Source organism: Haemorhous mexicanus, chromosome 21 (genome assembly GCF_027477595.1).
Source record: "Haemorhous mexicanus isolate bHaeMex1 chromosome 21, bHaeMex1.pri, whole genome shotgun sequence".
Lineage (NCBI taxonomy): Eukaryota > Metazoa > Chordata > Aves > Passeriformes > Fringillidae > Haemorhous > Haemorhous mexicanus.
Window position 1 is genome coordinate 2,737,633 of NC_082361.1, and position 26,272 is coordinate 2,763,904.

General features: G+C 55.0%; 1 protein-coding gene across 6 annotated transcripts; it reads left to right on the forward strand.

Moving 5' to 3' along the window:
* Positions 1 to 9,305: 9,305 nt before the first annotated feature.
* Positions 9,306 to 26,110, forward strand: EGFL7 (EGF like domain multiple 7). 6 transcript variants are annotated; one of them, XM_059865008.1, is made up of 13 exons: positions 9,306 to 9,478; positions 10,480 to 10,774; positions 13,780 to 13,848; positions 14,248 to 14,429; positions 16,480 to 16,601; positions 18,787 to 18,952; positions 20,455 to 20,580; positions 20,726 to 20,838; positions 21,439 to 21,534; positions 22,755 to 22,919; positions 23,723 to 23,787; positions 24,067 to 24,223; positions 25,532 to 25,818. In XM_059865008.1, the coding sequence occupies exons 6-13, from the start codon at positions 18,873 to 18,875 to the stop codon at positions 25,780 to 25,782; spliced, it is 1,053 nt and encodes a 350-aa protein (XP_059720991.1). In that variant the 5' UTR covers positions 9,306 to 9,478; positions 10,480 to 10,774; positions 13,780 to 13,848; positions 14,248 to 14,429; positions 16,480 to 16,601; positions 18,787 to 18,872; the 3' UTR covers positions 25,783 to 25,818. The 6 variants fall into 6 exon arrangements, with proteins under 6 accessions (XP_059720991.1, XP_059720990.1, XP_059720989.1 ...); XM_059865007.1 differs by lacking the exon at positions 16,480 to 16,601; XM_059865006.1 differs by lacking the exons at positions 14,248 to 14,429; positions 16,480 to 16,601.
* Positions 26,111 to 26,272: the final 162 nt, after the last annotated feature.

Here is a 26,272-nt window from a genome sequence, read left to right on the forward strand (position 1 = left end):
CTCTGGCTTCTCCTGCTCAGGGATGCCCAGTCTGGTGTAACAGGGCTCTCAGTGGGGTGGGATTGGGGATTTCTCCTGCTCAGAGCTGTGCACAAACCCCAGGTCCTGCCCTGGAGACCCAAAGGAAGGAGTTCATACAGAGCAAGCACGACAGGAATCTGGTTTATCAGCAGAGCTGGCTGAGCTCTGCCAGGCTGTGCTGGTGTTTGAGGTGCATTCAGCTTCTTTCAAACCTGGGTGTTTTACAGCTGACAGGGATTTCAGGGGCTCCTTTTTGGGGGGCTGCAGCCAGGCCCTGTTCCCAGGCAGTGAAAACACCATTGCTGGAGAATCCACTTTTCTTTTCAGATTCTTCTTTAATTATTTGCAGCCACAGAGGCTTCCACAGTGACTCACAGTTTGGAAAGTGTGGGTGGTGTGTTTTCAGTGACTTTTAGATGTCAGAGAGGTGCCACAATTCCGACCTGAAATGGAGACACATTCCTGGAGCACAAACAGCCCTAAATCCCTCTGTGGCCAGAGAGGGGCTCTGATTTCCCTCACTGCCCCCACATCCTGCATGGAAACGCCTCTCTCCGAGCTGGTGGCAGCTCCCTGTGATGGAAATGTCACAGCAGCTGGCTGCAAACCTGCTCCAGCCTCTGTGCTGAACAGCTCTGCACTAATAACAGGCTTTTCTGGAGCCAAGTTCCTAAAGTCCAGCAAAAACAGGGCTTTGGCATGGAAATGCTGAGATGACATTAATGGCAGTGTCCTGAACGCAGCTCTAATTAAAGAGAGGAAGGAGAACTGAAGCAGGATGTCCTGTTTGGCTGCCCAGGATGGAAAGCTTGTCACAAATAAAGTGCATTCTCGTGCTTTGTCTCTGTCCCTCTGCACGAGGCTTTCCCAGATTCTGCAAATGTTCATTTTCTTATCTCTCCTGGGCTCTTGTTGCTTTGCTTTTGAAAGAGTTCCTGACAAGGGTGTTTTTTTCTCTCTCTGCCCACCGAGCTCTCCAGCTCACCCACCAAATTAATGTCATCTCAAACACCAAGTGAATGTGCTTTTTTATCCCTTGAACAAAATCACTGGGGCACAATTGGCTCTGTGCAAAGAAACTTCCCCATTAACACTGCAGAACAAGCTCTGGCAAGTGAGCAGGGACAGGCAAATCCAAGCTGGGAGTGAGATGGCAAATGTTTCCTTTGGAAAACAGGCTTTAGTGACCTGGGCTGTGTCACAACCAAGCTCTGAGCTGCTTCCTACGGGCGAAAAATAAATCAAAATCAAAACAGAGCAAAGAAGAAAAGGAAAGGAAAGGAATTCAGAAATAACAGCCCAGTGATTTCGCTCACTGTGTGCCACAGAAATCCTGATCCAGCCAATTTTTGTGCTCATGCAGAACCTGCTGAGTGCTGCTGGCTTTGTACCTGGGACTAATCTCAGCAAAGCCCGGGTTTAAGGCTGACACTTGAGCTCAAAGAGCCATCCCAGCAGCGCTGTCCTGCAAATCCAGGATTAAAAACCCGGTGTGTTCATGGAAAATGGGCTGATCCAACCTGGACTGTTTGTGTGTGCAGCAGGAGGAGCAGGGCACGTGAGGGGTCCTGCTCCAATGGCTCCGTTTGTGGCCATCCAGATGTTATCTCTCCTGCTGGGACCCTGGCCTGGCTGATCCAGATGTTATCTCTCCTGCTGGGACCCTGGCCTGGCTGATCCAGATGTTATCTCTCCTGCTGGGACCCTGGCCTGGCTGATCCAGATGTTATCTCTCCTGCTGGGACACTGGCCTGGCTGATCCAGATGTTATCTCTCCTGCTGGGACCCTGGCCTGGCTGATCCAGATGTTATCTCTCCTGCTGGGACACTGGCCCTGGCCTGCCCTGCCCATTTCCTCGGAGCACAGACCCTCCCTGGGCTGCTGCCAGCTCCAGGGCTGCTCTGGATTTCTATGAATAAAACAGCTGAAGGCTCCCCACTGGGCTGGCACAGCCTCCAGCAGCAGCCCTGAGCCCTGGGGGTCCTCCAGCAGCAGAAGGAAAATGTTCTTTTGCTGTTTGGTCATTCCAGTGTTTCTTCTGTACATGTTTATCCTCTTTGTTGGGTGCTCAGGTGACATTTGGGGCAGTAATCCCAATGTCTGCTCAGCCCTTTTTGGGACTGGTTCTGCTGCTTCTGGTGGGTAAATCAAGGGCTGGGGAGGCAATGAGCTTATTCCAGCCCCACAGGGGACTTGGCAGCCCTGCAGGTGCTGTGGGGTCACAGTTCCAGCTCTGCCACTGTCCCTGGCCTTGCACAAGCACTCAGAACCCTGTCACAATCTGCCCTACCTCGGGAAGAACCTGCCTGGAGCCTCTGCAGCCCCCTGGAATCCCAAACCCAGTGCTGTGACCCTGCTGAACCCAACCCTCCTGTGAGGGGAACAAATTCCCTCCTGCTCCCAGCCCCTCACACCCAGCTGGGCTCTCCTGGCCTTGGTGCCTTCCCATTGCTGCTCTGCAGCTCCTGCATTCCTGAGGAGCTGGGCACACATGTCCTGCCTGCTGGCAGGGCCCAGGGGACTGTCCCCAGCCCGGGGGACTGTCCCCAGCCTGGCAGCACCAAGGGAACTGCTGCTGTCACAGGCACTGGGGGAAAGTTGAGGCTCCTCACTGCTGCAGGTTAATGAATTACCTTCATGCACCAAGGCAGGAGGTGCAGCCCATGCATGCCCCATGCTGGGAGCTCAGGAGGAACAGGGATAAGATTAGAAATCCATGGGCTGGAGGATTCCCAGTGTTCAGTGGGATCCTGCCTTTCTCCCACTGTTCTGTTCCCACCCTGGGCTGGATGTGGGGATGGGCTCCCAGCTGGGCTCCCTCCATGGAACACACCCATAAGCAGGACCTGAAACCTCACTCAAGCTTCAGCTGGGGGGGTTTGGTCAGGAAGTTTTGGTAGTAAAGGGTAAAACCGTGTGTGGAGCTGCAAACAGAGTAAGGGAGTGGGGCTGCTGCACGGGGCTGGAGGTGACAGCATTTCCTCTTGGGCTGAGTCATCCCAGCATTCCCAGATGCGCCTTTGCCTGGTGCCAGGCTCTGCAGACATCTGACCTTAGCAGAGGTGGTGCCTGACTGCTTTGGGACCGGCTGGGTTTGTCCCTCTGGGTCTCTGTTGGCTCTGGTTTGTCCCTCCAAGTGCTGCTGGGGGCGTCCCTGCAGCTGCACTCCCTGAGGATGGACAACCCCGAGAAGAAAAGTGGAAACCTGCCAAAATATACTTGGGGACCCACAGCCTTAGCACAGAAAGGTGATTTCAGCCCAGCTCAGCTGGGAGGTGTCTGTGATGTGCTGTCACCAGCTCCCTGAGCCCCTGGGCTGGGATAAAACCAGGAGAGGGGCAAAGAGAGAGCACAAAATGATCCGTGGAACCATTAGGTGTGGGGGTGTTTGAGGGTCCCCAGGACGAGGGAAGAGATGAGAATCTTGACTCCATGTTTCAGAAGGTTGATTTATTATATTATGATATATATTATATGAAAAGAAAGTTATATACTAAAGCTATACTATAAAAAAGGAGACATTAGGAGGTTAGACAAGAATGAATAATAAAATCTTGTGACTGACTCAGAGAGTCCAACCCAGCTGGCTGTGATTGGCCATTAATTAAAAACAATCTCACATGCTGGCTAAACAATTCTCCAAATCCCATTCTAAAGGAGCAAAACATGGAGAAGCTGAAGCTCCTCAGCTCCTCAGGAGAAAAGACCCTGGCAAAGGTATTTCTCAGAAAAGATGTCAGTGACCATTAGGCATCCATCCTTGCTGCAGTGAGCACAGAGCAGCTCCTCCTGGGGGGAATTTGGCCATTCTGCCTGACGAGTTCCTCTGACATTTGCTGCTGACACTGCCCAGCCACAGCTTCACACTCCCAGCAAATATTTTCCTTGGATGGGAGGAAAAGTGCTCCAAGGAGCTTTTGTGAGTGTGTGGGAACCCAGAGTGGAGCTGGATTCCCTGTGCTCCCTTGGGGCCCTGGTGATTACCTGCAGGGGAGCAGGCCTGGGGAAGTGATGCTCTGCAGGATGCAGGGTGGGAGCTGCTGGGCTGGCTCTGCTTTGGGGCAGAAACCCCTCAGGCAGGTCTGAGCCTGGGCTTTGGAGCAGGTCTGGCTGATGTGAGGAGAGGAGGGAAGGGTGATGAGTCCCTCTTTTGCCAGGATTGCTCTGGCAAGAGCTGGGAACCATGGGGCACCCCAGCCTGTGGCACTCACCTTCATCCCAAAGTCCTTAATGCCCTTGGAGATGCTCGAGCCTCCTAACAAGGTTCAACCTCTGTGCTCTCCAGCTCTGGGGCTTCCTCAGAAGCTTGTCTTGGAAATCTGGCTTGCACTGGGGGGAAAAAACACTCTGTGGATATTTAAGGCCCACTAAATGGAGGGTAGTGCTGAGGGCTGAAATGGTTTGGGTGAGACCTTGGAGGTGAGACCACGCAGAAAATGGTTTGACACTCAGTCAAGCCCCTGAGAGCTCAGGGCACATCCCCTGCCCAGAGAAGCTGGGAGAGGCTTTGTGGGGTGCAGTAAAAGGACCAAAATGGAGCCAGTGTGAGGTGCTCCCACATAACAAGCTGAATCAATGCCCTGCCTGCTTGCACACACATCTATAAATAAGATTTTGGACGAGCAAGGCAAGGGGATCCTCTAGATCCCATCCACCAAGTCTCATCCACACGAGCAGCACGGGCAGCACTGAGGAAGGAGAGTGAGGAAAATGCAGATATTCCTCAGAACCACCCAGAGCCTGTCCCTGGTGGGCAGGAGCTGCTGACAGGTCTGGGTGTTGCCCTTCACCTGGGATAAGAAGAGGGGAGCAGCCGCAGCCGTGGCGCAGTCGCTGGAGGACGGCGCGAGCCTTTGCTCAGGAAAAACCCTTCATGACTCAATTTGTGCAGGCAGCTCTGAAGGCTCAGACCTTTATTCTTTCAGGCTTTTAAACTAAAGGTCATTTTTCGCTTCCCTTTCAGAGCTGGGGGTGGGGGGGGGGAAGAAAAAAAAAAAAAGAGAGAGGAAAAAAAAGTGAATTCCTCTTGACGCAGATCCCCTTCCCCTCTGGATGGGAGCTCAATTGTTCTTGCAAGCAAACTCCAAATCTGCCCCTCGCATTCACTTCCTTTTTCCTGCCCGAAAGGAAACAGAGATTTCTGACTGTGTGAACTGGTCCTGTATTTAAGGATACAAGAAAATAGCTAAATGCTAATTCAGTGTGGATCTATGCACTTTAGCATGCGGCCAGGCAGAACAAAAGAAAGAGAAACATGTCCCCGCCCTTCCCAGCTGAATTGTAAACTGCCCACTGGTTTGAGCATAATGGGTATTTATGAAAGTTATCCTAAAACATTTACTGGAGTCCAATGCAAACCCAGACCCCTCAGCCAGGAAGTTTTTAGCTACCAAAAATAATCACCAGGCCCTGGCTAATATTTTTAACGACCGTGCGTTCTTGGGAATTTCCTCTTCCCTCCATGGAGATAAGTGATTAAACAAAATAAAGGCAGTGGCCATTTTGACAGACTGGGACGTGTCAGAGAGGAGAAATATCAACAGCTCTTTTTTTTCTTTTAATCTTTTTCCTAAGTCCTGACTTCTGCATTCACTGTCTGCCTTTTAGGCTGAATTCCACTTCTCTCTCATGCTCTGAAATCCAGCGGAGTCAGCAGAAAAGCCATGGAAGTTTCCTGGGTAGGACTTTCAAGCCAAGGTATTAAATCCACTAATGGAACACACTTATCTCTTACAAGCATTATTAATTTTATAAAAAGCTCTATTCAGCTGGGGGTGATTTGGCTGGATCATTTCTGTGCAACACCATTAATGTAATGTCCTGCCCATTCCTCAGGTCTTCTCCATGGAGAGCTCCTCTGGGCTTTGTCCCTCACAACCAGATCAGAACCAGCCCTTGGGGTGCATTTTTCCCATGCACAGGGTTTTTCTCGAGGTAAAAAACTCTTTAATCAGTTGCAGGTGTTTTGTTCTGCAACTGGGAAGGTTTAAAATGTCAATTTTTGTCGCCTACAGTGACCAGTGAGAGTTGCTGGGAAAGAGATGGTTGGCTGCAGGCAGGGAAGAGGAAGAGGAGGGCTCAGCCTTCAGGACTCTGCTGAGGATGGAATAGCCCAGAAGTCACTTTTCCAAGGACAAGGAGGGATAGGATGAGGAGACATAGCTTTAAACTGAAGGAATGCAGATTTTTATTAGATATTAGGAAGAAATTCTTCCCTGTGGCTGCCCCTGGATCCCTGGAAGTGCCCAAGGCCAGGCTGGACAGGGCTTGGATCAGCCTGGGACAGTGGAAGGTGTTCCTGCCATGGCAGGGGTGGAATGGGATGAGATTTAAGTTCCTTTCCAACCCAGATCAGTCTGGGATTCCATGAAATCAGTGTCAGGTCTGTGGGAGTCCTTACCTGATCCATAATTTGGTGTCACTTTTGGCAGAGAATTCAAAATGGGTGCTTTGGATCTTTGCTGAAAGCAAGGCTCTGCATTTAGGATTTGGACAAATGATAGCAAAAATAAATTAATTGTTGTTAATGCACCCACAGGGCTGTTTCTGGTAATAACTTCTGCCTCGTGAGCAAGCAAGAGAACAGGACAAGGAGGAATGGCTTCAGACTGAAAGACAGTAGGGTTAGATAAGGTTTTAGGAAAGAATTCTTTACCCTGAGGGTGGTAAGGCTCTGGCACAGGTTGCCAGAGAAGTTGTGGATGTCCCATCCCTGGAAGTGTCCAAGGCCAGGCTGGAAGGGGCTCTGAGCAACCTGGGACAGTGGAAGTGCCTCTGCCCAAGGCAGGGGGGTGGAAGTCTTTAAGGTCCCTTCCCATCCAGACCATTCTGTGATTCTGTGAATAAACCTCCCCAAAGCAAAGCAAATGACATGTCTGACATCCTCTGATCACACCTCCAGCCCTGAGCTGGAGTTTCTCCCCCAGCCTTTGCTCAGGACTTGCACAGTATTAAATCTCTGCTCCCTCACTTTCTCCTCTCCTCTCCTCAGGCTTCCCTTGAGCTGTCTGCCAGGAGAGAGGGGTGGCTGAGCCCCCAGAGTGCAGATGGAGCATCCCAAAGGTCCTGTGGGTCACTCTGCCCACCTGGGTCCTGCCAGGGCTGTCCCATGACACTGCTGAAGCCCCCACACCTGCACCCCCCGCTGGAAAATGGGATCAGACCAGCTCCTTGTGCAATGTGATGTCACACATCTAATTAACCATCAGCTAGCAATTAGCTCCAGGTGTTAATGAGCAGCTGCCTGGAGAGGAGGCCTTATGGGTGTCAGAGACTTTGGAAAATGTCTTTATTGCAGAAGTGGAGACTTCCAGGAGGAACGAGAGCCCTGCACAAGGAGAGTGGCTGCTCGGGGGGTCCCACTGCCCCCTGCCCCTGTGGCCTCCACAGGAGGTCACCCTGGGGGGGGCTGGAGGTGCCAGGGCCCTGGAGATGCCAGCAGGAAGCTTTGGGGACAATGGGAGGTGCAGGCAGGTGTGTGGCACCAAGGCTCTCTGGCTCCCTCCCTCCCTCCCACCGTTCCTGAGCCTTGGCTGCCTCCCAGGTTTCCCCAGCCCCGACTTCCCTGGCAGGACAAGGTGAAGTGTCCCAATCTCAGATTTAATCCCCTCCATTCTTGTGGCCCCTGCTGACTGCAGCAGCCTCTGCTGAGGGCTCCAAAGCCTGGCTAAACAGGAAGGGTTTTCCACACATCCCCTTTTCACTCCTGCAGGCTGTGTGGGCTCAGGGGGTGGGTGAGGGTGTCCCCTGTGACCTGCACTCACCCCAGGACAGAGGGCTGCTTGCAGATGATAAAATTGGGGTGTAGTGTCAGGGAGAGCTCTGGAGGTGTTCAGCACTGCAGGGCTGAGCCTGTGTGTGTGTGCTGATGGTGGGGAGATGTCCCAGCCCTGGATCTGAGATCCCTCATCCCACAGGTGGCACAAGCCATCCACGTGACCCCTGAGCCTTTCCATGGGCAGCTGCTGCTTAAAACCCATCACTGGGAGGAAAAGAGGGAGATTGAGCCTCTCTGCAGGTGATGTGAGCACCCAGGCACTCGCTTTTGCCTCGGGGACAGCTGTGCTCCCAAGGATTCCCTCAGCTGGGAATGCTGCACACTGGGAGCACTCACACACGGGGCACACAATCACCTGGTGCTGGGGAGGGTGATGGGCAGCCTTCCTTTCTGCCAAGGGAAACAAGAGGGGGCTTTCTTTAGCCATGCATTTATATAAATAAACACAGGAATATTTTGCAGCTCCCGGGGGATTTGCCCCGAGCTCTGTTCTGCTGAATCAGGGTGGGAGTAACTCTGCACTCCCCTGAGCCTGCGCAGGAGCTGCCAGCACGGGCTGGGGACACAGGGGACCCCAGGTGCCACGTGGCTGGCCCTAAATCCATGCCAGGCAGAACCCACAGGCTGCTGTGGGGGCCTGGAGATTAGAGAAATAATTGCCACTGCCACAGCCCTGCTGCTCCAAAGCGCCTCTGGTTTTAGTCTGGGTGGAAGTTCCAAAATCCTGTTACAAACTGAATTGTTGGTCCTCTGGCTGCCCAGAGCTGAGGTCCTACACACACACACACACACACACACACACACACAGAGATTAAATTTGGAATACAATCAGTTTTGCACACGAATGGGCTTGAAATTTAGGGCATCAGGGCAGCTGTTTCCACACTTCTCTGCAGCCTGGCCCTGAAGAGAACACCCCTGTCAGGTGATGTCCTGCAGGTTTGGTGGCCCAAGCCACGCACCTCTCTCTTTCCCAAGCCAGGCACAGTGTGACAGGGTGACAATAACCCAAGCACAACCTTGTACCCCAGATTTCAGGGGGTCACAAGTACCCCAGAAGGTTCTCCAATGGCAGCCAACATTGACATGGCCCCTCTTGAGGAGGTGGCCACCAACCCTGCCATGCTTGGCACAGGTCCCTGGTGCTGTGGGGGTCCCCTTGGAGGGGGAATGGGAGTGGGAGCTGCCAAAATGTGCCCTGGAGGGGTGGGGTGGGATGGGTCCCACCCATCTCAGGCCTGGTGTGAGGCTCGGGAGGCAGCCTGGGCCAGCAGCCCTGTCCCTCCCCGTGTCCCCAGGGACTCGTGGCTGCCTCCCCTCCGTGGTGGGCTCGGCGTGGGGGTCCCGCCCCGTGCCCCTCTCCCCCTCGGGGCGGCCGTGTTTGTTCTCCTCGCGGCGCCGTTATCAGCTCACAACACACACAGGAAGTCCTGTCTGGGATTGTCCATCCCCGGCCTGATTTATACAGGAAGAAAAGCATAAAAAGCCACCCTTCCACCTCAGCAGCCACCTCCTGCCTGTGCACAGCCAGCAGCTGGCCATGCTGGGGACACCGGGGACATCGGGGACACCGGGGACAGCGGGACGGAGCTGCTGGACCCGGGGTGGCCAGGCAGGGATGGCCACCAGGAGCCACCAGGAGCCACCAGGAGCCACCAGGGGACAGGGGGGCACCCAAGGTACCAGAGAGCCACAGGAGGAATGGAGGGATGGGATGGCATGGGGTGGGGTGGCATGGGGTGGCATGGGGAGCTGGCACTGCGGGCAGCAGGAGCCTGAGCTCCTTGGGAGAGTGTCCTTGTGAGCTCTGAGTGGGTTTTGGCCCTGCTCGTGATGCTGGGAGCCTTGGGGATGGTTGAACACCCAGCACGGAGTGAGCAGGTGTGCAAAGCATCCCTTGGAGCACACAGGTGTGCAAAGCATCCCTTGGAGCACACAGGTGTGTGAGGCAGCCTCCACCTGCTCCTGGCGAGGCTGGATCTGCTGGCAGCCACGTGCTGAGCAGGGCTTTGCCCTGAGCACAGCCTCCAGCACTGCGTTTTTAAGTCACCCCACTGGCATTCAGGCTGTTTTCATGGCGTGGGGAAGCCAGTGGGTAAATTTTACCTGGTGTGCATGTAGAGGTTGCAAATACTTGCACAAATTCCTGTGAGATAGCTGGAAATTCTTAGCTAATCTCTTTTCTTTCTGTGACTCCCTCCCTTTTCCCTCTGCCTGCTCTCTGGATACCTCTGGTACATCCCCAGGCTGTCCATCCTCCCTGCTCTGCCCTCTGCTCTCCTCTGAGTGCTGCTGAATTCCCCCCAGACCCGGGTGGGATGTGGGGCAGGCCAGGGATGTGGGCAGGACTGTCCTGGCTCTCCCACCAAGGCTTGTCCTGAGGAACAGCCAAGCCTGGATCATGCTGGGTGTGCCCACCAGGAGCTCAGCAAAGCCTCCCAGATTTATAACCAGGCAGCTGGGTGCTTTCCATGCTGTCTGCAGCTTCCTGTGGGTCCTGCTGTCCTCACCTGTGCCATTGCACAGTGCAGGCAGGAGGCTTCCAGTGAGGCACCCGGGGTATTTTGGGATAAAGGAGCAGCTGGGATGCCCAGGCACTGTCTGGCTCTGCAGGAATACGGAGCAGAACCACGCCAGCAAAGGGCTCTTGGTAGAAATAACCCAGCATATTTTCCCCCAGGGTCCAACATCCGTGGAACCAACTCCCCGAGCAGAGAACCAAACACAGAAAGAAACAACGGGGCTTTGCCAGTGATTCCATTAATTCCAAGCTGGATTGGGAAGGTCTGGCAGTGCTTGGGAGGCTGTGGAAAGCCGTTGTGGCTGGAGCTGGAGCATCCTCAAAACTCCACCTGACCTCTGGGCAGCAGTGGGAGCACGGATCTGCCCCGGCAGATTCTCCCTGTCCTTCCCTGGATGTGCCGATGGAGCTGCCACCCTCTCTGCTGTTCCAGCTCTCCCAAGTTCCCCTGGAGGTAAGGACGAGAAACTGAATCCGGTCCGGAGGCTCGCTGAGCCTTTTCCCAGGCTCTGCTGCTGCAGATGGGGCTGGCCCCGGGGAGGCAGATTTACAAACTGCGACAAATTGGGGCAAACGAGCCCGCCCCAGTGCCCCAGCAGCAGGAGGGCTGGGAGAAACACCGGGGAAGAGGTCCCAGACCCGGCAGGGAAACAAAAATGTCTCTGCAAACAGAAGGGGGGATCAGATCTGTTCTCTCCTCTCTCCCAAAGTGAGCTCCAGGATCCCTGTCCAGCCTTTCTTCGGGTTCCTGCAGCTGGAAACTTTCTCCTGGAAGAGAAAGATAATCAGGGCAAGAATTTCTTGTGGGAAAGGCTCTCTGCTGAGCTGTTCCCTGGGATGGTGAAGGGGCTGAGCCACCCTGCAGCTCCCAGCTATCCCACCACACATGTGCTGATTCACTGGGAAAGTGGGGCAGGAGATCACTGCCAGGTTTTGCCAGGGAAATTTTACAGAAAGCCGCAAAATTCAGTTTATTCTTGGGTGGGATGAATCATTTCCCAGTTTTTACACTGCAGACATCGCTGCCTCCTCTAAATGTAAATAAAAATTCAAGTGTGCATGTGAGGGAAAATAAAGCTGGCTATGGATGGTGCCCTATTCCTGCATTTGTTTTTGCACAGCTCCAGCTCAGCTGCTGGTTGTCCCCATGGGCACCTTAAGTTATAACACATTGGTCCTGAGACAACTAATGCTTGTGAATCCTTCCTCAGGCCAAAAATAAATCACTTTGTGGGGCTCAGGTCTCAGTTTTAATATGCAGAGTCCTGAGCCACTGGTGACAAGAGTGGGAGTTATGGGTCAAGTCCTCTGCTTGGTTTGACCTGGTTTTATCCCACTGCCATCAGTGGACTCCCAGATTTCCACTGAGAGAGCTGGAGTGCAGCTGACACAGCTGAGAACAAAATGGGCCAGAATAGAATAGTGGGGGGTCATTTTCCTCACAGAGCCCTGCAGAACAGGGGCTGCTCCAAAGCTTAAACCACAGTGTAAAGTTTACAAACAGCCTCATGAAGTTCAGGGCAGAAGAATTTGTCCTAGAACAGCAAAAGCCATTCCTCCTTTTTGTATTTTTGAGAAGGACCAAAAATTCCCTTTTGCTTTAGCAAGTGCCTCCAGTTCTGTGCCAGACCCCCGTGGAGACCAGTGAGAGCTCATTGTGCACTGCAGGTATGGGGCAGCCACGGCTTGTGGGGGCTGAAAGGTTTTGCATCTGTATGTGTGTCACTCTCCTGCCCATGTCCCCATCCATCTGTCACTCCAGCCCTCCAGTCTGGGGAGAGCTCGTGTGCCTGGGCACGTCCCCTTTTCTGTGAGGGGCTGGAAGTGCTCCTCTCCAAAGAGCAGGTTCCTGAGGTGGGACTGTAGTGCTGATCCATTAATTCTCCACTGTTAATCCTTCCTTCTTCATGCCCCAGATACCTCCCACCCTCCAAGCTCTCCTCCAAACAGGGAAATGCTTCCAGCCCTCAGTCCCCCATGGATGCTCTCAGGGGGATGTTGGATGCCCAGGCAGGTGCAGGGAGCTTGGCAGGCTCTAAGAAATTGGGAGGTGGTGAAAATCTCAGCTGCACAGCCAGCCTGGTGCTCAGCCTGAGATCTGCTCAGCACTCGCCGAGCCTCCCAGCTGATGCTGGTGGTAAAACCAGTGGGAGACAAGGAGGTTTTGAATCCAAGAGGGAGGCTGGGCAGAAACATTTCTTGGCTGGCCTGGAGACAAGCATTAATATTAGATGTCGTGGGAGTACACTTCTGGTGTGCAAGGGAGAAAGCTGTGGGGGAAAAATGTAAAACATGGGGCAAGGGAGGACTTTGAATTCGGGCGGCCACGCAGGCAGGAGCCAAAATCTCCTGCTGCCTTTGTCAGGAGCTCATCACACTGACATTAACAGTGCCAACAGATCTGATCTTCCCCCACTCTGCACTGGCACAACTCCTCTGCTTCCAAGGGAGCTTTGCCAGGCTTTGTCCCGGGGGATTTCCCTCCCAGCATAATGAATATTAGCACAGAAGACACAGAACCCTCCCTGAGAGCAGAGGATTAAATGCTCTTTTAATGGGCTGTGTGCAGTTCTTTAGCAGCTGACACGGGTGCTTTGCTTGAGCAAAGATTTGACCCAATAAATGGAAGTGGAAAGGAAACTTTCTGCACTAAAATACTGGCAGAATTTTAAGATGCTCAGTGCACTTAGGGAGGGGCTGCCTGTGGCTGAGAAGGCTCCAGGGGGGTCCCTGGAAGGAGTGTGCTGGGTCCTGGGCTGTGTGGTGGGGTCCTGTGAGGAGCTGAAGGATGAGCCCATCCTCTTCCTCACCACCAAATTTACATTTGGAATCCCAGGGATTCATGCAAAGGTTTTCTGGGCAGTGAGGGATGCTTGTCCTTAAATGGGGGTAAATGGTAAAATAGAGTGTAATGGTAAAACAGAATGTTGGGGAACAGCAGGTGGGATCACAAATCAGGGAGGTGAGCTTGGATACACCTGGGAGTGTGTGCCAGGTGCACTCCTGTTCTCCTGGGCCCTTGGAAAATCCCAGCCTTGAGCACTGGCAGAGCTGCTGCAGGGGATGGATCCTGCTCAGCAAATCCTTTCTGCTCATCAGCCCCTGCTTGTCCCCCGGCCTGCTCAGCCCTCAAAGGTGCAAAGGCACCGTGGCTCTGCCTGGATTCCCACTGGGATCACAGCAAGGTGAGGGAGGATCAGGGCCATGGGATGCTCCTAAACCCCCCCTGTGGGATGGGGATGGATTTCCTCGTGCCCTGCCATGGGTGTGACAGTGTCTGTGCCTCTCTGGCACTCCAGCAGTGTGAGCTCAGTGCCACAGGGGCTCTGTGGCCACCACCCTGCAGGGATTTTGGGAGTGTCCAGGGAACACCAGGTCCGTGGTGGGTGAGGGCTGGGTCACTGCTCTCTGTCTGCCTGACCAGGGGAGTGTAACACTGGGCTTTTTCTGTCCTCACAGAAAGAAACCAAGATGCTCCATAAACAAAGGATCCCTGCCCAGGACTCGTGATGGAGCACCGTGGGTGAGGTGAGTTGTCTCAGCTGCAAAATGAGATCCTGTGTTTTCAGCATGGCCACACAGAGAAGCTCTGGCTTCCACGTGTATTTTGCAATTATTAGACAATAATTCAGGCTCTGTTCATCTCCCCTGTACACCAGAAAAAAACCCCAATAACGCTCTCTGTGTAACAAGATAATTACTGTGCTTAAAGCTCTTGGGAGAAGTTGCCTGTGCTGATGAAATTAAGGGAGCTGAAATCATTCCCCAGAGGTAGGATGTCTCCAGAGGGTGAACAAACCCGTGTGAGATGCTTTATAACACAGAGCTGCACTTCTACCAGCACCAGCAAACCTTTCCCTGCTGCTGGGAGGGATCTCCATCTCCACCAGCACTTCCAGAGAGGATTCCCCTCTGTTCCCTTCCCAGGGAGGATCCCACCAAAGCTCCTTTGACATGGAGAGGCCCAAGCACCCATCAGCTTCCCCAGAGGGTGCAGCACAGCCTGAGGCAGCTCCAGTTCCACCAGCAGCCCTGGCATATCCCTGAGGAAACAGAGGGGATGGGCCAGTGATCTCAGTTGTTCTCTTGGAGCCATTCTTGTTGAACTGGTAAATATTTCCTTTAAATGCTTACATGCTTTCAAAAAATTTACAGGGCTTAATGGGAACAAATATTCCCAGGGGGCTGTATCCTGCCATTCATTTGCACATCAGATCCCTGCTATCTCTAAGAATGGTTCTGTGCATGGGCAGGCGCCTAAGTCATTTGAGAAACAATAACCCTCTGTGCTCTAATTTTCCAGACAAAAATGTAGACAAAACAAGTGGCATTTTGGCACAAACCGAGCCTCTTTGATAAAAAACTGGGCATTTAAGAGGAGAAGCCTGTAGGCAGCTGGGCTCGGGCTGTCCCGGGCAGGTGTTGGGCAGCCGGGGCTGAGCCCTGGGTGTCACCCTGGAGCGTCCCTCTGCAGCTGGGTGCTTCCAGGAATTCCCTAAGCATCCTTTATGGTTTGCTGGAAACCTGGTGGTTCACCACCGGCTCCTCAGGACTTTGGGATGAGCTCAGGGGGATCAGCGGGCACGGCGGGAGGGTCTGGAGCAGGTCTCTAACCCAGGGAGAGGCGATGTCTCCTCTGAAAATCCTCTGTGCTCGTGGTGGGGAGTGCGGAGCAGGACAGTCATTTTTAGTAAAGAGAATTCCATTTGCCCTGGGCACTGCCCTGGTGGTGGACCATCCCCCGGGGAGTCTGCGGGGCCGCGATCTCTCGCTGTTAATCCCCTGCCCACCCAGCCGGGCTGGGCCGCTGGGGGGCTCAGGGACCGCGTGTCCCCGCAGCGTGGGGCTCATGGGGCCGGGCTGTGGGGCCGGGGGCTCCTCCTGCCCTGGGGTCACAGGTAAGGCTCCACATCCACCCGGGGCAGGGGTCCCCGCAATCCTGTCCCCATCAGCGACAGCATTTGGGACGCTACAGCAGCGTGTCCCCTCACCCCGGGCGGGGCGGCTGCGGGGTCCTGCCCTGTCCCCGCATGACTCCCCAGCGGGTCCCGGTGGCTCCGGCGGCGCTGCCGTGTCCCGGAGAACCGGGGGCAGGTGGCGGCCGGCGGGGGCCGGCGGGGCGGGGGCAGGCGGAGATCCCCGAGCCCCGGCGCTTCCCCCCGGCCGGGAGGCTCCGCTTTCCTCCCCGCCGGGAGCTCATTGGGCCGGGGCGGAGGGACCGGCTCGGCCCGGGGGAGGAAATGCGCGGGGGGCCGCGGCGCGGCGGCGACTCCGCGGCTCCGCCACCGGCACCGGTGAGTCCCGGCGGGCGCCGCCCGGGGCTCGGCACGGCCCGGGGGGCTCGGCTCGGCCGCATCCCCGGCGGGGACGGACGGGGGACGGGGGTGCCGGCGGAGCGGGGCTCGGTGCCGCAGCGCGGGGGCGGCCGGGGGGACCGGGGCCGGCGGGAGGGCTCAGGGCTCGGGCTGCTGCGGCCGCGGGAGCATCCCCGGGACAGCCGCCTCCCCCCGGGACACTCGTGTCCCTACAGCCCCCCGGGACACCCGCGTCTTTACAGCCCCCCGGGACACCCGCGTCCTTACAGCCCTCCGGGACACCCGTGTCCTTACAGCCCCCCGGGACACCCGCGTCCTTACAGCCCCCCGGGACACCCGTGTCCCCGCAGCCCCCCGGGACACCCGCGTCCCTACGGCCCCCCGGGACACCCGCGTCCCTACGGCCCCCCGGGACACCCGCGTCCCTACAGCCCCCCGGGACACTCGTGTCCCCGCAGCCCCCCGGGACACCCGTGTACCCGCGGCCCCCGCAGTACCGGCTCCCTGCATGGTGACGCTGTCCCCGCAGCCCCCGTGTCCCCGTGCCCCGCCGGACAGTGTCACAGCCCCCTCGGCGGTGTCACCATGCCCGTGTCCCGCTCCATCCCGCGGTGCCGCATCCCAGCCAGCGCAGGGAGAGGCCGGAGGGGTCTGCGGGGAGAATCCATCCCTGCGGCTGGCGCTGACCCTCCCCGGCAGGGTTCGGCTCTGAGGGCACAGGACAGGGCTGGAGCCGGGGGTTCACCTGCAGAACCAGGCCGGGCTGTCTGGAAAAGTGCAGCTTCGGGTCCCGGGAGAGCCATCGCATCCTCGCCAGGGGCTGGATTTTCTCATCCCTCTGCAGCCAGAGCGCGATTCCTCCTGCTGCCCTCAGCTGGAGTTTTGGTCGTGGTTCCGTGGGCAGAGCTGGAGAAAGTGCTGCTCCCCTGCGCCGTGGGTTGTGTGTCCCCTCGGTTACTGTGGCAGGTGAGGCAAGAAAAGAATTCTGGGAATTAAGGAGAATTTTGGGAATTTAGGAGAATTTTGGGAATTTAGGAGGATTTTGGAAATGGTTCTGGCCGGTGGGACAGGGACCCCCCAGACTCGCAGGAGCACGTGGTCAGCCAAGGAGGGTTTGCTGACCCCTAAGACATAATTTCACTTGTCAGACCACAGGGCTTCACCTCTTCTTTCAAGCCTTTGAGAGGCTTAAAAGCCAGAGACAAAAAAAGTATTTTTTTCTTGAGCATAATTTGTTTCTTCCTCAAGTTCTGTGCTTTGAAAAAGCATGGAATAGATGGTGGCAACAGGTTGGAGGATCCTCAGCAGCTTTAAAGAGGTTGACTTTTGTAAACCCATAAAAAATACAAGTCTAGACTATCATATTTTCTATTTTTACAGCTTTTCCTGGTACGAAGCAACCATAGTTTTACGACCCAGAGGGATCCTCGAGGTAGGGCAGTGCTGCTCCAGTTCAAAGTGAAAAAACAAACTCTGTATTTTAGGCTCGTGCCCTGTGTTTCCTGCCATCCCCACAAGGAAAAATCCCATGGCAGCCACGGGAATCCTGTGGGAGGATGGAGATGGTTGGCAGAGTTTGACTTCCAGACTTCAGGATCTGGGATTGTAGGGAAGTTTTGTGTCCCAGGATAGCCCTGGGAAAGGCTGGCTGATGCAGCAAAGGGGAGTTGGTGTGTGTCTGTGCATCAGTGTCCTTGGAATGTCTCCAGGAGGACTGGGGAGAGGGAAAGCTCTTTCACTATTTTTAACAAAAACTTTCCTGCAGGACAAGTGAGATTTGCTTTCCTGATGATGGAGGTACCATAAATTCTTCATTAGGAAATTAAACTAATTGCTGTGTTTGAAGAAGAATGGAGGACTACAGGCTTTAAAGCACCAAAATCCTCCTTCCATCCTCAGGGCTGGACTTGCATGGAAATCTGCTGGGATATTTGATATTTGACATTTGATATTAAGGGGCAGGAAGGCACCAGGCTGGTTTCTCTCCAGATGTGAATCTCCTTTTCTCCCTGCCTCAGATTCTTCTCCTGCACCAAGGAAAGGATGATCCTGAGTGCTTTGGAGAAGGGCTTGGAGACCTGCAGCTCTGCAGATTTGCCATGGTTATTTGTAACAACCTGTCTCAGAGTTGGGATTTCCCAGTGGAGTTTGGGGGTCAAACTGCAATTTTCCAGTCCAATCCTGCCCCACAGCATGTGGGGATTTTAGAAAGTTGATTTGCAGCTCACCATATCTGCAATCTCAGAAGGAGGTTTCTTGTTGAGTAGTCTCCCCTTTCAGAAAGTTTAATCAAAAGATTCTTTCTTTAATTGGTGCATATTTAAGGTGGGTTTCTTTATTTCTTCCTCCTTCAGCTGCTGCCATCCGGAGGCCAAGTGGTTTGTTTAAATGAGATATTGTTTCAATTGGATATTGTTACTGACCCTCTTCAGCCTTGTTTTGTATTTGTCTTCTGCTAGAAAATCAAAACCTCTGGGTTTGTGCCTCAGAGCCGACTCTGCAGATGGTACATATGGCCCTTACAGCACTTTTCTCTGTCACGAATTTGTGTTTTAAAGCGAAGAAGATCAGATTTCAGTGTTTTATGTGGTGGGAAAACACAGCTTTACAATGCTGTGTGCATTAAGAAATGACAGGCCATTGTTTTGCCCTCGCTGCCTGCAACTGGCAGTGAGTTGGAGGCAAAACACATCCCTTCCCTGCCCCTCAGCACACAGCTGGGCAGCCCCTGGTGCCCTGAGGGCATCTCCAGGCATCCCCTGGGGTAAATCAAGGGTAATTCCTGAATTAATATTGGGCACAGTGATGAGATGAGTGGGGCAGAGTGGGTTTGTGCCTGGAGCAGCTCCCACCCTGCCAGGGTTGGTACCCAGGGCTCTGTTGGGTGTCACCAGCTGGACAGGGACACCTCACAGAATCACAGAATGACCTAGGCTGGAAAAGACCTTTGAGATCCAGTCCTTTGACCTGACACCTCCTTATCAGCTACACCATGGCACTGAGTGCCATGTCCAGTGTTTTTTAAACACATCCAGGGATGGTGACTCCCCTGCCTCCCTGGGCAGCCCATCCCAGTGCCCAGTCTCTCTTTCAGTGAAGAACTTTCTCCTGAAACGCCCTCCCACTCACAGTGGTGCCCTCCTGCCTGCAGGGATCCCCACTGAAGGACGAGCCATGCAGTAGGAGCCAGCACATCCCACGGAAGAGCAGGACCCAGGGCTGCAGGAGGGACGGGACATGTGGAGCCTCAGCTGCCTCCTCCGGGGACTCCTCCTCATCCTCAGCACCACCAGCACAGAGGGCTTTGCCCAGGCAGGGTAAGGCCCTGTTTTGTCTGCACCTTTCAGGTGTGTTCTCCACCCATCAGGGTGAGGCAGGTCCTCTCTGGGGGGAACAGCCCTGTGTGGCTCTCTGGGCTGGTAAGGAGGAGGAAAAAGCTCTCCCAGGGCTCAGCTGGTTGTTTGCTTTCTCACTGGAGCTAAAACATCTCTCAGACGAAATGTCCCAGCTCTGCTTAACTCCAGGCAGGGACACAAAGACACTCTGGGCTTTTTGTCCAGGAGAGTCAAAAGCTCATCAGGCCCTGAGCTGTTCAGGAATTATTACAGTCTCGTTCAAGCACATCCCTTATAAAAATATGTGTGAAATCCTGCCAGCATACAAATTGAGCCTTGTGAACAAGCTGTCACTGAAGGAAACAGCTCCCATCAGAGGAGGATGCAGCTCCCAGCTCTGATGGACACCCAGGGACACAGGGGTGGAAAACCTCAGGCTGGGCTTTGTGCCCCCCAGGATGCTGCTGCCCAGCAGTGGCAGCTCCAGCAATTCCCCTTCCCTTTCTGGGAAATGGCTCTGGGAGAACTCCCTGGCTCCCAGCACAGCCTGGGCAGGCACAGCTCAGCTCCTGCTGGGTCTGAGGAAGCCCAGAGCTCAGTGCCCCAGTTTCTTCCTGAGCTGAGAGGAGCTGGAGCTCAAAACCCTCCCCCAGACACAGCTCACATTTTCTACAAAGTTTGTTTTTACACTGAAATGCTCCTCCAGTGTCAAACCTTTCACATTCTGTCCAGGACTGAAACCACAGCTGAATTCCTCGCTCACACGCACAGGCTGCAGCTAAAACTTTGTTCTGAATTTCACAAAGCAAACAATTGCCATTTAAAAATTGCATCTTCTATAACATTAATCACGAGGCTGAGAGGAGTTTTCTGGAGTTAATGGAAACCATCTGATGTCCATGCTAATTCCCAGGCTTTTTATTTTAGTTTCTAATTGAACTGGGAGGCTGAGACAAGTAGATGGGTTCCTCAGTGGGACTGACCTGCTTGGGCTGGAAATTGTTGAAAAAAAGGATGTTTAACCAAGACCACTTTGGCTGTTAACCTTGGGAAAGTTTTTGCCTGGATAACACTTATCTTAGGAAGGCTGGGGAGTGCCTTTTATCCAACCTCTCATTTTTTTGCGGTGAGCCTGACCCTTCCTGTGAAATCATTAATTTCTTGGTGACCACAGGGGCATCCGTTTCAGGAATGCAAAAGTCTCAGAAAGGAAAAATCCGCCCAGAAAGTGAGTGATTTTAGGGGCAGGGAGACAATGAATGTAGTGAGTAAATCATCCCTAAATCTGGGTCCCAAGTGCTCCCCTGGGAGGGGGTAGAGGAAGCGCCCGCGCCGCTCACAGCGCTCCACAGTTGTGTCACTGACCCCAAACAGCTTGAAGAGGCTTCCCAGGTCACTGAGGCAACCAGCCCACTAGCCCAGTGCAGAGAAGGGAGCTGAGGCCGTGTCCTGGCTGTGGGACTGACCCAGCTGTCTGTGCCCAGGCGCAGGGTGTGCTCAGCCGCGGGGACACCGAGCCGCCTGAGCGCCCACGCCGAGTCCCACGTGCAGCCCGTGTACCAGCCCTACCTCACCACCTGCCAGGGCCAGCGCCTCTGCAGCACCTACAGGTGAGCCCTCCTGCCTGTGCCACGGGCAGCACAGATCCTGCTCCACCCACAGGCATGGGGATCCCAGGTCTGGGAGCACCCTGAGCCGCTGTGGGAGCAGGACGGGGGTTTGGGGCACCCTGCTCAGCCCAGCCTTGCCTTGCAGGACCATCTACAGGGTTGCCTACAGACAGAGGTCCAGGCAGCTGCCCCAGCCCATGGCCTCGTGCTGTCCTGGATGGAGCAGGGCAAACGGCCACACACTGGGCTGTAACAGAGGTAAGGAGCTGCTGGGTCACCCCGGTGCCACTGCCCGTCCCCAGACCCCTCGTGTCCCTGGAGGGGGCCCCGGGACCACATCTCTCATTTACCAACCTTCTGCCTGTCAATAGATTCTCTCTGAATTAAATTTTCAGCGTCACAGCCAAATGTGGTTCAATATCTGATTAATTCCCAGCTTTTCTCTGCTGCCCCTTGGGCCTTTTTCCTTTGGGATCACTTATTACCTTTATAGTTACCAGAGGATAAATAAAACAAGTCCTTCTCATCTAAATCAGCAGAAATGGACGAGAAACGCTTTCAGGAGGCAACAAATACAAACCACAGCAGCAGCCAGTCTATCCCCAGTGGGCTCAGAGAGTGGCACCAGGGGCTGCTGCTGCTTGCTGCCCTCCTCCTTCCCACCTTTGCTGCCTGCAGGGCCTTCAGCTTCTTTCCAGCTCTTCTTCCTCCCACCCACCCTAAGTCCTGTTCCTGGGCAGCTCAACCCCTCTGGGTGCTGCTGGTGTGATTTGGGGTGTGCACAGCTCCGGGGGGGAGGGAGGGAGCTGGGGACCCCTGGAGCAGCTGGGTGATGCTGTGCTGTGTTCCCTCTCACAGCTGTGTGCTGGGAGCCGTGCCAGAACGGAGGGAGCTGTGCCTTCCCCGGGAGATGCTCCTGCCCCCCCGGCTGGACGGGGCGAGCCTGCCAGACAGGTACTGGCCATGTCCCCCTGTCCCTGCCCCTGTGTCACACCTGCCCTGCTGCTGGGAGAGCTTCTCCTGGGAGCATGCCAGCTGCCACGGGGTTCTGGGTGTTCTTTGCCCCACATCAACCCCTCGGGGGACAGGGACCTTGTCACACCTTATCCCTTATCAGACCTCTGATTCTGTCCCTCTGCACACACATGAACACTTGCTCCAGGGAAGGGTGGGAAGTGTGGCTCCCAAGGGAGGTCTGGCCTCCCTTTGGTTGCCTCAGCTCTCCCTCCTGTGCAGCTCTGGCACCCCCATTTTCTCTGCCTGCTGCTCTGTGCAGGCTCAGTGTGAGCAGAGCTGTGAGCCTCTCTGCAGCACAGAGCCCTTGAGGGGCTGGCCTGGGATCATGTGTTCATGATCATCCCTCCCAGGCTTTGTAAACTCTTGCTGTAAACTAAAATGCCCTTTTACTGCAGAGATTAAAAATCCATAAACCAAAAATATCTGGGGGTGGAGGAGAAGCCTGGTGATGTCCAGGCTCCTCTGCAGCACAGGAACATCCCCAGTACTCCTCACAGCATGGAGAAATCGGGCAGTGTGGTGCACATCAGTGCTGCAAACCCCTGCCACAGCATTTCCCAGCTTTGCAGCCTCCTGTAAGGCAGAGGAGGAGCGTGTGGCATTGACCCATGCTGGGCCAGGCAGGGCTGAGCCCATTGCTGACAGCTCCAGCTCCGAGGGAAAGGATTTTCCCACTGCCTAAAACAGATTTGCCCGGGCGTGGGAAGAGCTTCAGCTCTTTCTGCTTTGTGGGAACAGCTTTAATAACTCCCCCGTGTGAGGAGAGGTTACTGGGTTCTGTACACACTTGAAAGGCTGATAGCTCCTCACCACAGCTGGCTGGAGCCAAAACCCCGGCCGTAAATCCGGGATGAGAGCCGAGGGCTGCCTGCGCCCGCCTGGCCAGAGCTGGGACATTTCTGACCACAGCTTCTCCTTCTGGCTGTGTTGTAGGGGGAGCAGGAGGAGGGGAGGAGGCCAGACCCCCTCCAGCTTAGCCCAGGTTTATTCAGGGCTGTCCCAGGCACTGGTGGTGCTGAGCACCCAGAGCTGTGCCCGGCCCAAACACCAGCTCACTTGGGAGGCACTCCCTTGGGCTCCATTGCAGCCCCCCTGTGCCTCAGCCACCTGTGCCCCTCAGCCTGTCCCCTCCTCACTGAGCTGTTCCTGTGTTCCAGATGTGGATGAATGTGCCAGCCAGAGCCACGGGTGCAGCCAGCTCTGCATCAACACAGCCGGGAGCTTCCACTGCGCCTGCCGGGACGGCTTCAGCCTGGCTGCCGATGCCAAGGGCTGCCAGCCCCTGGTGCCAGCCTCTGGGACAGACACCTCCAGCCAAGCAGGTATCCTGTCCCCACATTGAGCCCCAGCTGCTGGGGGCCTGCGGTGAGAGCTGAGGGAACACTCAGCATCACAGGAGATGGGAGAGGGGAAAACAGCAGAGCCCCTCAGCTTTATTCTCGCTGAGCCAGGAGTGCTTCTCCCACCGAACAACTTCCCCTGAGCACAAATCCATCTGTGAGGGCGACAGGGCCTGGCTGTGGCTGGAGGTGTCTGGGATGTATCAGTTCTCTCCCTCATCATCCTCGTTCCTGCAGGGCAGGTCTGGAGCCACGAGGAGCGGCGCTGGTGACGGCCCATTATTACTTTTGGTACGCGCTGTGACACTTCAAACTCGTACCGTGAGTAATAATGCGCTGTGGCCAGCACGGGCATCACGCAGCAAACATCTGGGACAGCCTGCACGTGCCCCACCTGCCTCTGCCCCTGTGCAGGGCCCTCAGCAGGGACAATCCCTTGTGCCCATCAAGCACAGGGCAGAGCTGGGTGTTTTGTGGCAACACGGGCACAAAAGGCCAGGATCCACCAGATCTCTTGTCCTTTAAGCATTGCCCCGCTGCCTGAAACCCTCCCCACTTTGTTGCAGGTGCTGCAGCAGCAGAAGCAGCCTGTGCCTTTAGCAGCTGCACTAGATGCCAGCAGGTCCAGCTGATGCTCTGGGGGATGATCCCAGCGGGGCAGACCCTGGGGTGGGAAGCAGCAGGGCTTGGCCAGAGCCCTGCACCGTGTCTTTCTCCCCAGCAGCTTCCACCTCACCTCAGCAGAGGGCTTTTACTCACTGACATTCCCTCGGTCACTTTTTCAGGTGCCTCCAGTGAAATGAAGGAAGAAATGAAGGACCTGAGGAGCAGAGTGGAAGCACTGGAGCAGGCGAGTTGCAGCCCATCCCTCTGCCCTGTTCCCGCTCGGCCAGCTCCCACCCGGGGCTGTTTGCAGCCAGGGTTTCCCTCCTCCCCGGCTCTATTTTTAACATCCCAGCAGCAATCCCAGCTGTGCTCCCCGCAGCCACTGGCAGCGCCCACGCCACGGCTTTTCCAGCCCTTTGAACACAACCGCAGCCCCCTGAGCCCTCCCTGGTGGGGGCTGCATCCCCCCGGGTGGTCCTGCTGGCCGGGGGGGGTGCACTCACAGCTCCCCTTCTCCCTGCAGAAGCTCCAGCTGGTGCTGGCCCCCTTCCACAACCTGATGCTGCCAGAGGATGTCGGTGCAGACCCCATCAGCCGCCTGTCCCACTCCCTCCAGCAGCTGGACAGGATTGACTCCCTAAGTGAGCAGATTTCTTTCCTGGAGGAGAGGCTGGAGACCTGTAAGTGCCTGGAAAAAGCAGCGGGGGAAGATCTCCCTGCAGCCACGCTGGCCACGGGGAGCAGATGTGGGCCAACGAGATCAGTAACACATATGCCACTGTTAATCTGGATCTGCCTCAAGCTCAGCAGCCTGTAATTAATAAAGGATGAACACAAACAGCCCATTAGCTTCATTTCAAAGCTGTTTCTATGGCTGCACCATCTGACTGCCCTTGTAGCAGCCAGAAGTTGTAGGATTGGCACATGGAAACGTGGCTGAGGGAGGCACTGGGAGCAGTGGGGCACCTGTGGCAGGCAGCACCTCACAACTGTTGTCCCTCCCTGATAACTCAGCCCTTAGGAAAGAACCCCCAACTCTTAGGAAATTAACAGTCCAAAAAGTCAATCAGGGAAGTTTAGGGAGCGTGGAGAAGTTGGCAGATTTATGAGCCTGGGAAGTTTTTAGGCATTTCTTTTGGAAGTTTACAGAGCAGTAAGGGCACCAGAGAGGGTCTCTGAGGTAGCAAACTGAGGAAGGGACCCCAGTGAGAGCTGTCATGTGTGAAATGGCTGGAGATGGAGGGTCCTGCCTGGTGTCCCCACCACGCAGAGGGACAGCATCCCCTCGGGTCCCTGTGGTGCTCACCTGGACTCCAAGCAGAACACAACCATCTGAACTCTTTTATTTTGATAGGCAGCTCATTTTCCCATTAAATAATTCCAGAAACTAGGCATGGCTGGGATGTGCAACAGCAGCTTGCTGAGTCTTGGAAAGACTCAGGAGAAACTGGTTCAGGGCATATTCAGTCCCAGTTCAGTGCTTGCAGTAATGGCTGAGAGAGAAAAAGAATTCAAAGAACTTGTCTGAAGACAAAGTAGCTGCAAATAGACACTTAAAAACCATCTCAGAAAGGGGTAATTACCAGAACCACTGAGTGTTCCAGCAGGCTGAGTTTTCTAGTAGTGCCCTGCACATATTATTAGTGACAGCACAGAGGAATGTGAGCAGTATCACAAGGTAACATGGATTCATTCCAAGGGATGACTCCAAAGTCCTGAAATTAATTTCTGCCAAGTCTGTCTCAGCAAGCAGAACCTGTTTTTGTCTCTTTTCATGGTCCCTGTAGGACACAAAGCTGTCCTGTCATACCCCAGCAAGCTCTGGGGCTCACAGGGCATCCCATGGAGTTGCTCAGCCATCCCAGTTCCGTGCCTGGTGGAGCATTTCCCAACTAAATGCTACCCTACAACTGCACTCCCCAATTTACTGCTCAGTGGGGATGTGTGCAATGACCAAAAAACCCATTTTCTCTTCTTTAAACCACCAGCAGAGGCACCAGGTCAGAGCTCTGAGAGCCGTAAGGATTTTGGCCCCGATCCAGCACAGGCTGTTACTGTCACTGGATTTGGGGACATTGTGCACAGGGCCCAGGCAAGGACTGTGACATGCCAAAGAGGTGAGAGCGACACTGCTGAGTGCGGGGGGATGAAGCCAGCCTGGGGTTGTTTGCCAAAAGGAAAGCAGCAAGTGTGGGTGACATTCCCAGAGGTTCAGGTCAGTCTCAATCTGCCAGGCTAATGACTGAATTTATCTGACTGAATTTGGTTTTTTTTCCAATCTTCCCAGGTTCCTGCAAGAATGAACTCTAGCAGAGTGCCTCGGGACCTGGAGCAAGCTGAGTGCATCCACAGCTCTTATCTCTTATCCCAGGCTGGGGATGAAGCCACACCATCACAGGAAGGCACAGGGTGGCAGGAGAAGGCAGGAGAAGGCTGGGCTCCCATCAGCATCTCCATCATTCTCTCTTCCAGCTCACCCCACCAAAGGCCATGCAGTTCCTTCCAAACTGGACTCTGAGCCCTCTCCCTGCTGGAGAGGCAGCAAATAAATGCCTTACCTCGTGCCATGAGTGCCTGGCTGTGTGTCACCTGGGGGGTGTTTAGCTGCCCCTGGCCTTTGCTCTGCATTATTCTGGGGTAACAGCTCCCAGGGCTGGCTGTGGAGCACAGAGCTGGCCCAGGCAGGGCAGCTGCCTCTCCACACTCCCTGTGCTTGCTGTCACAGGGAG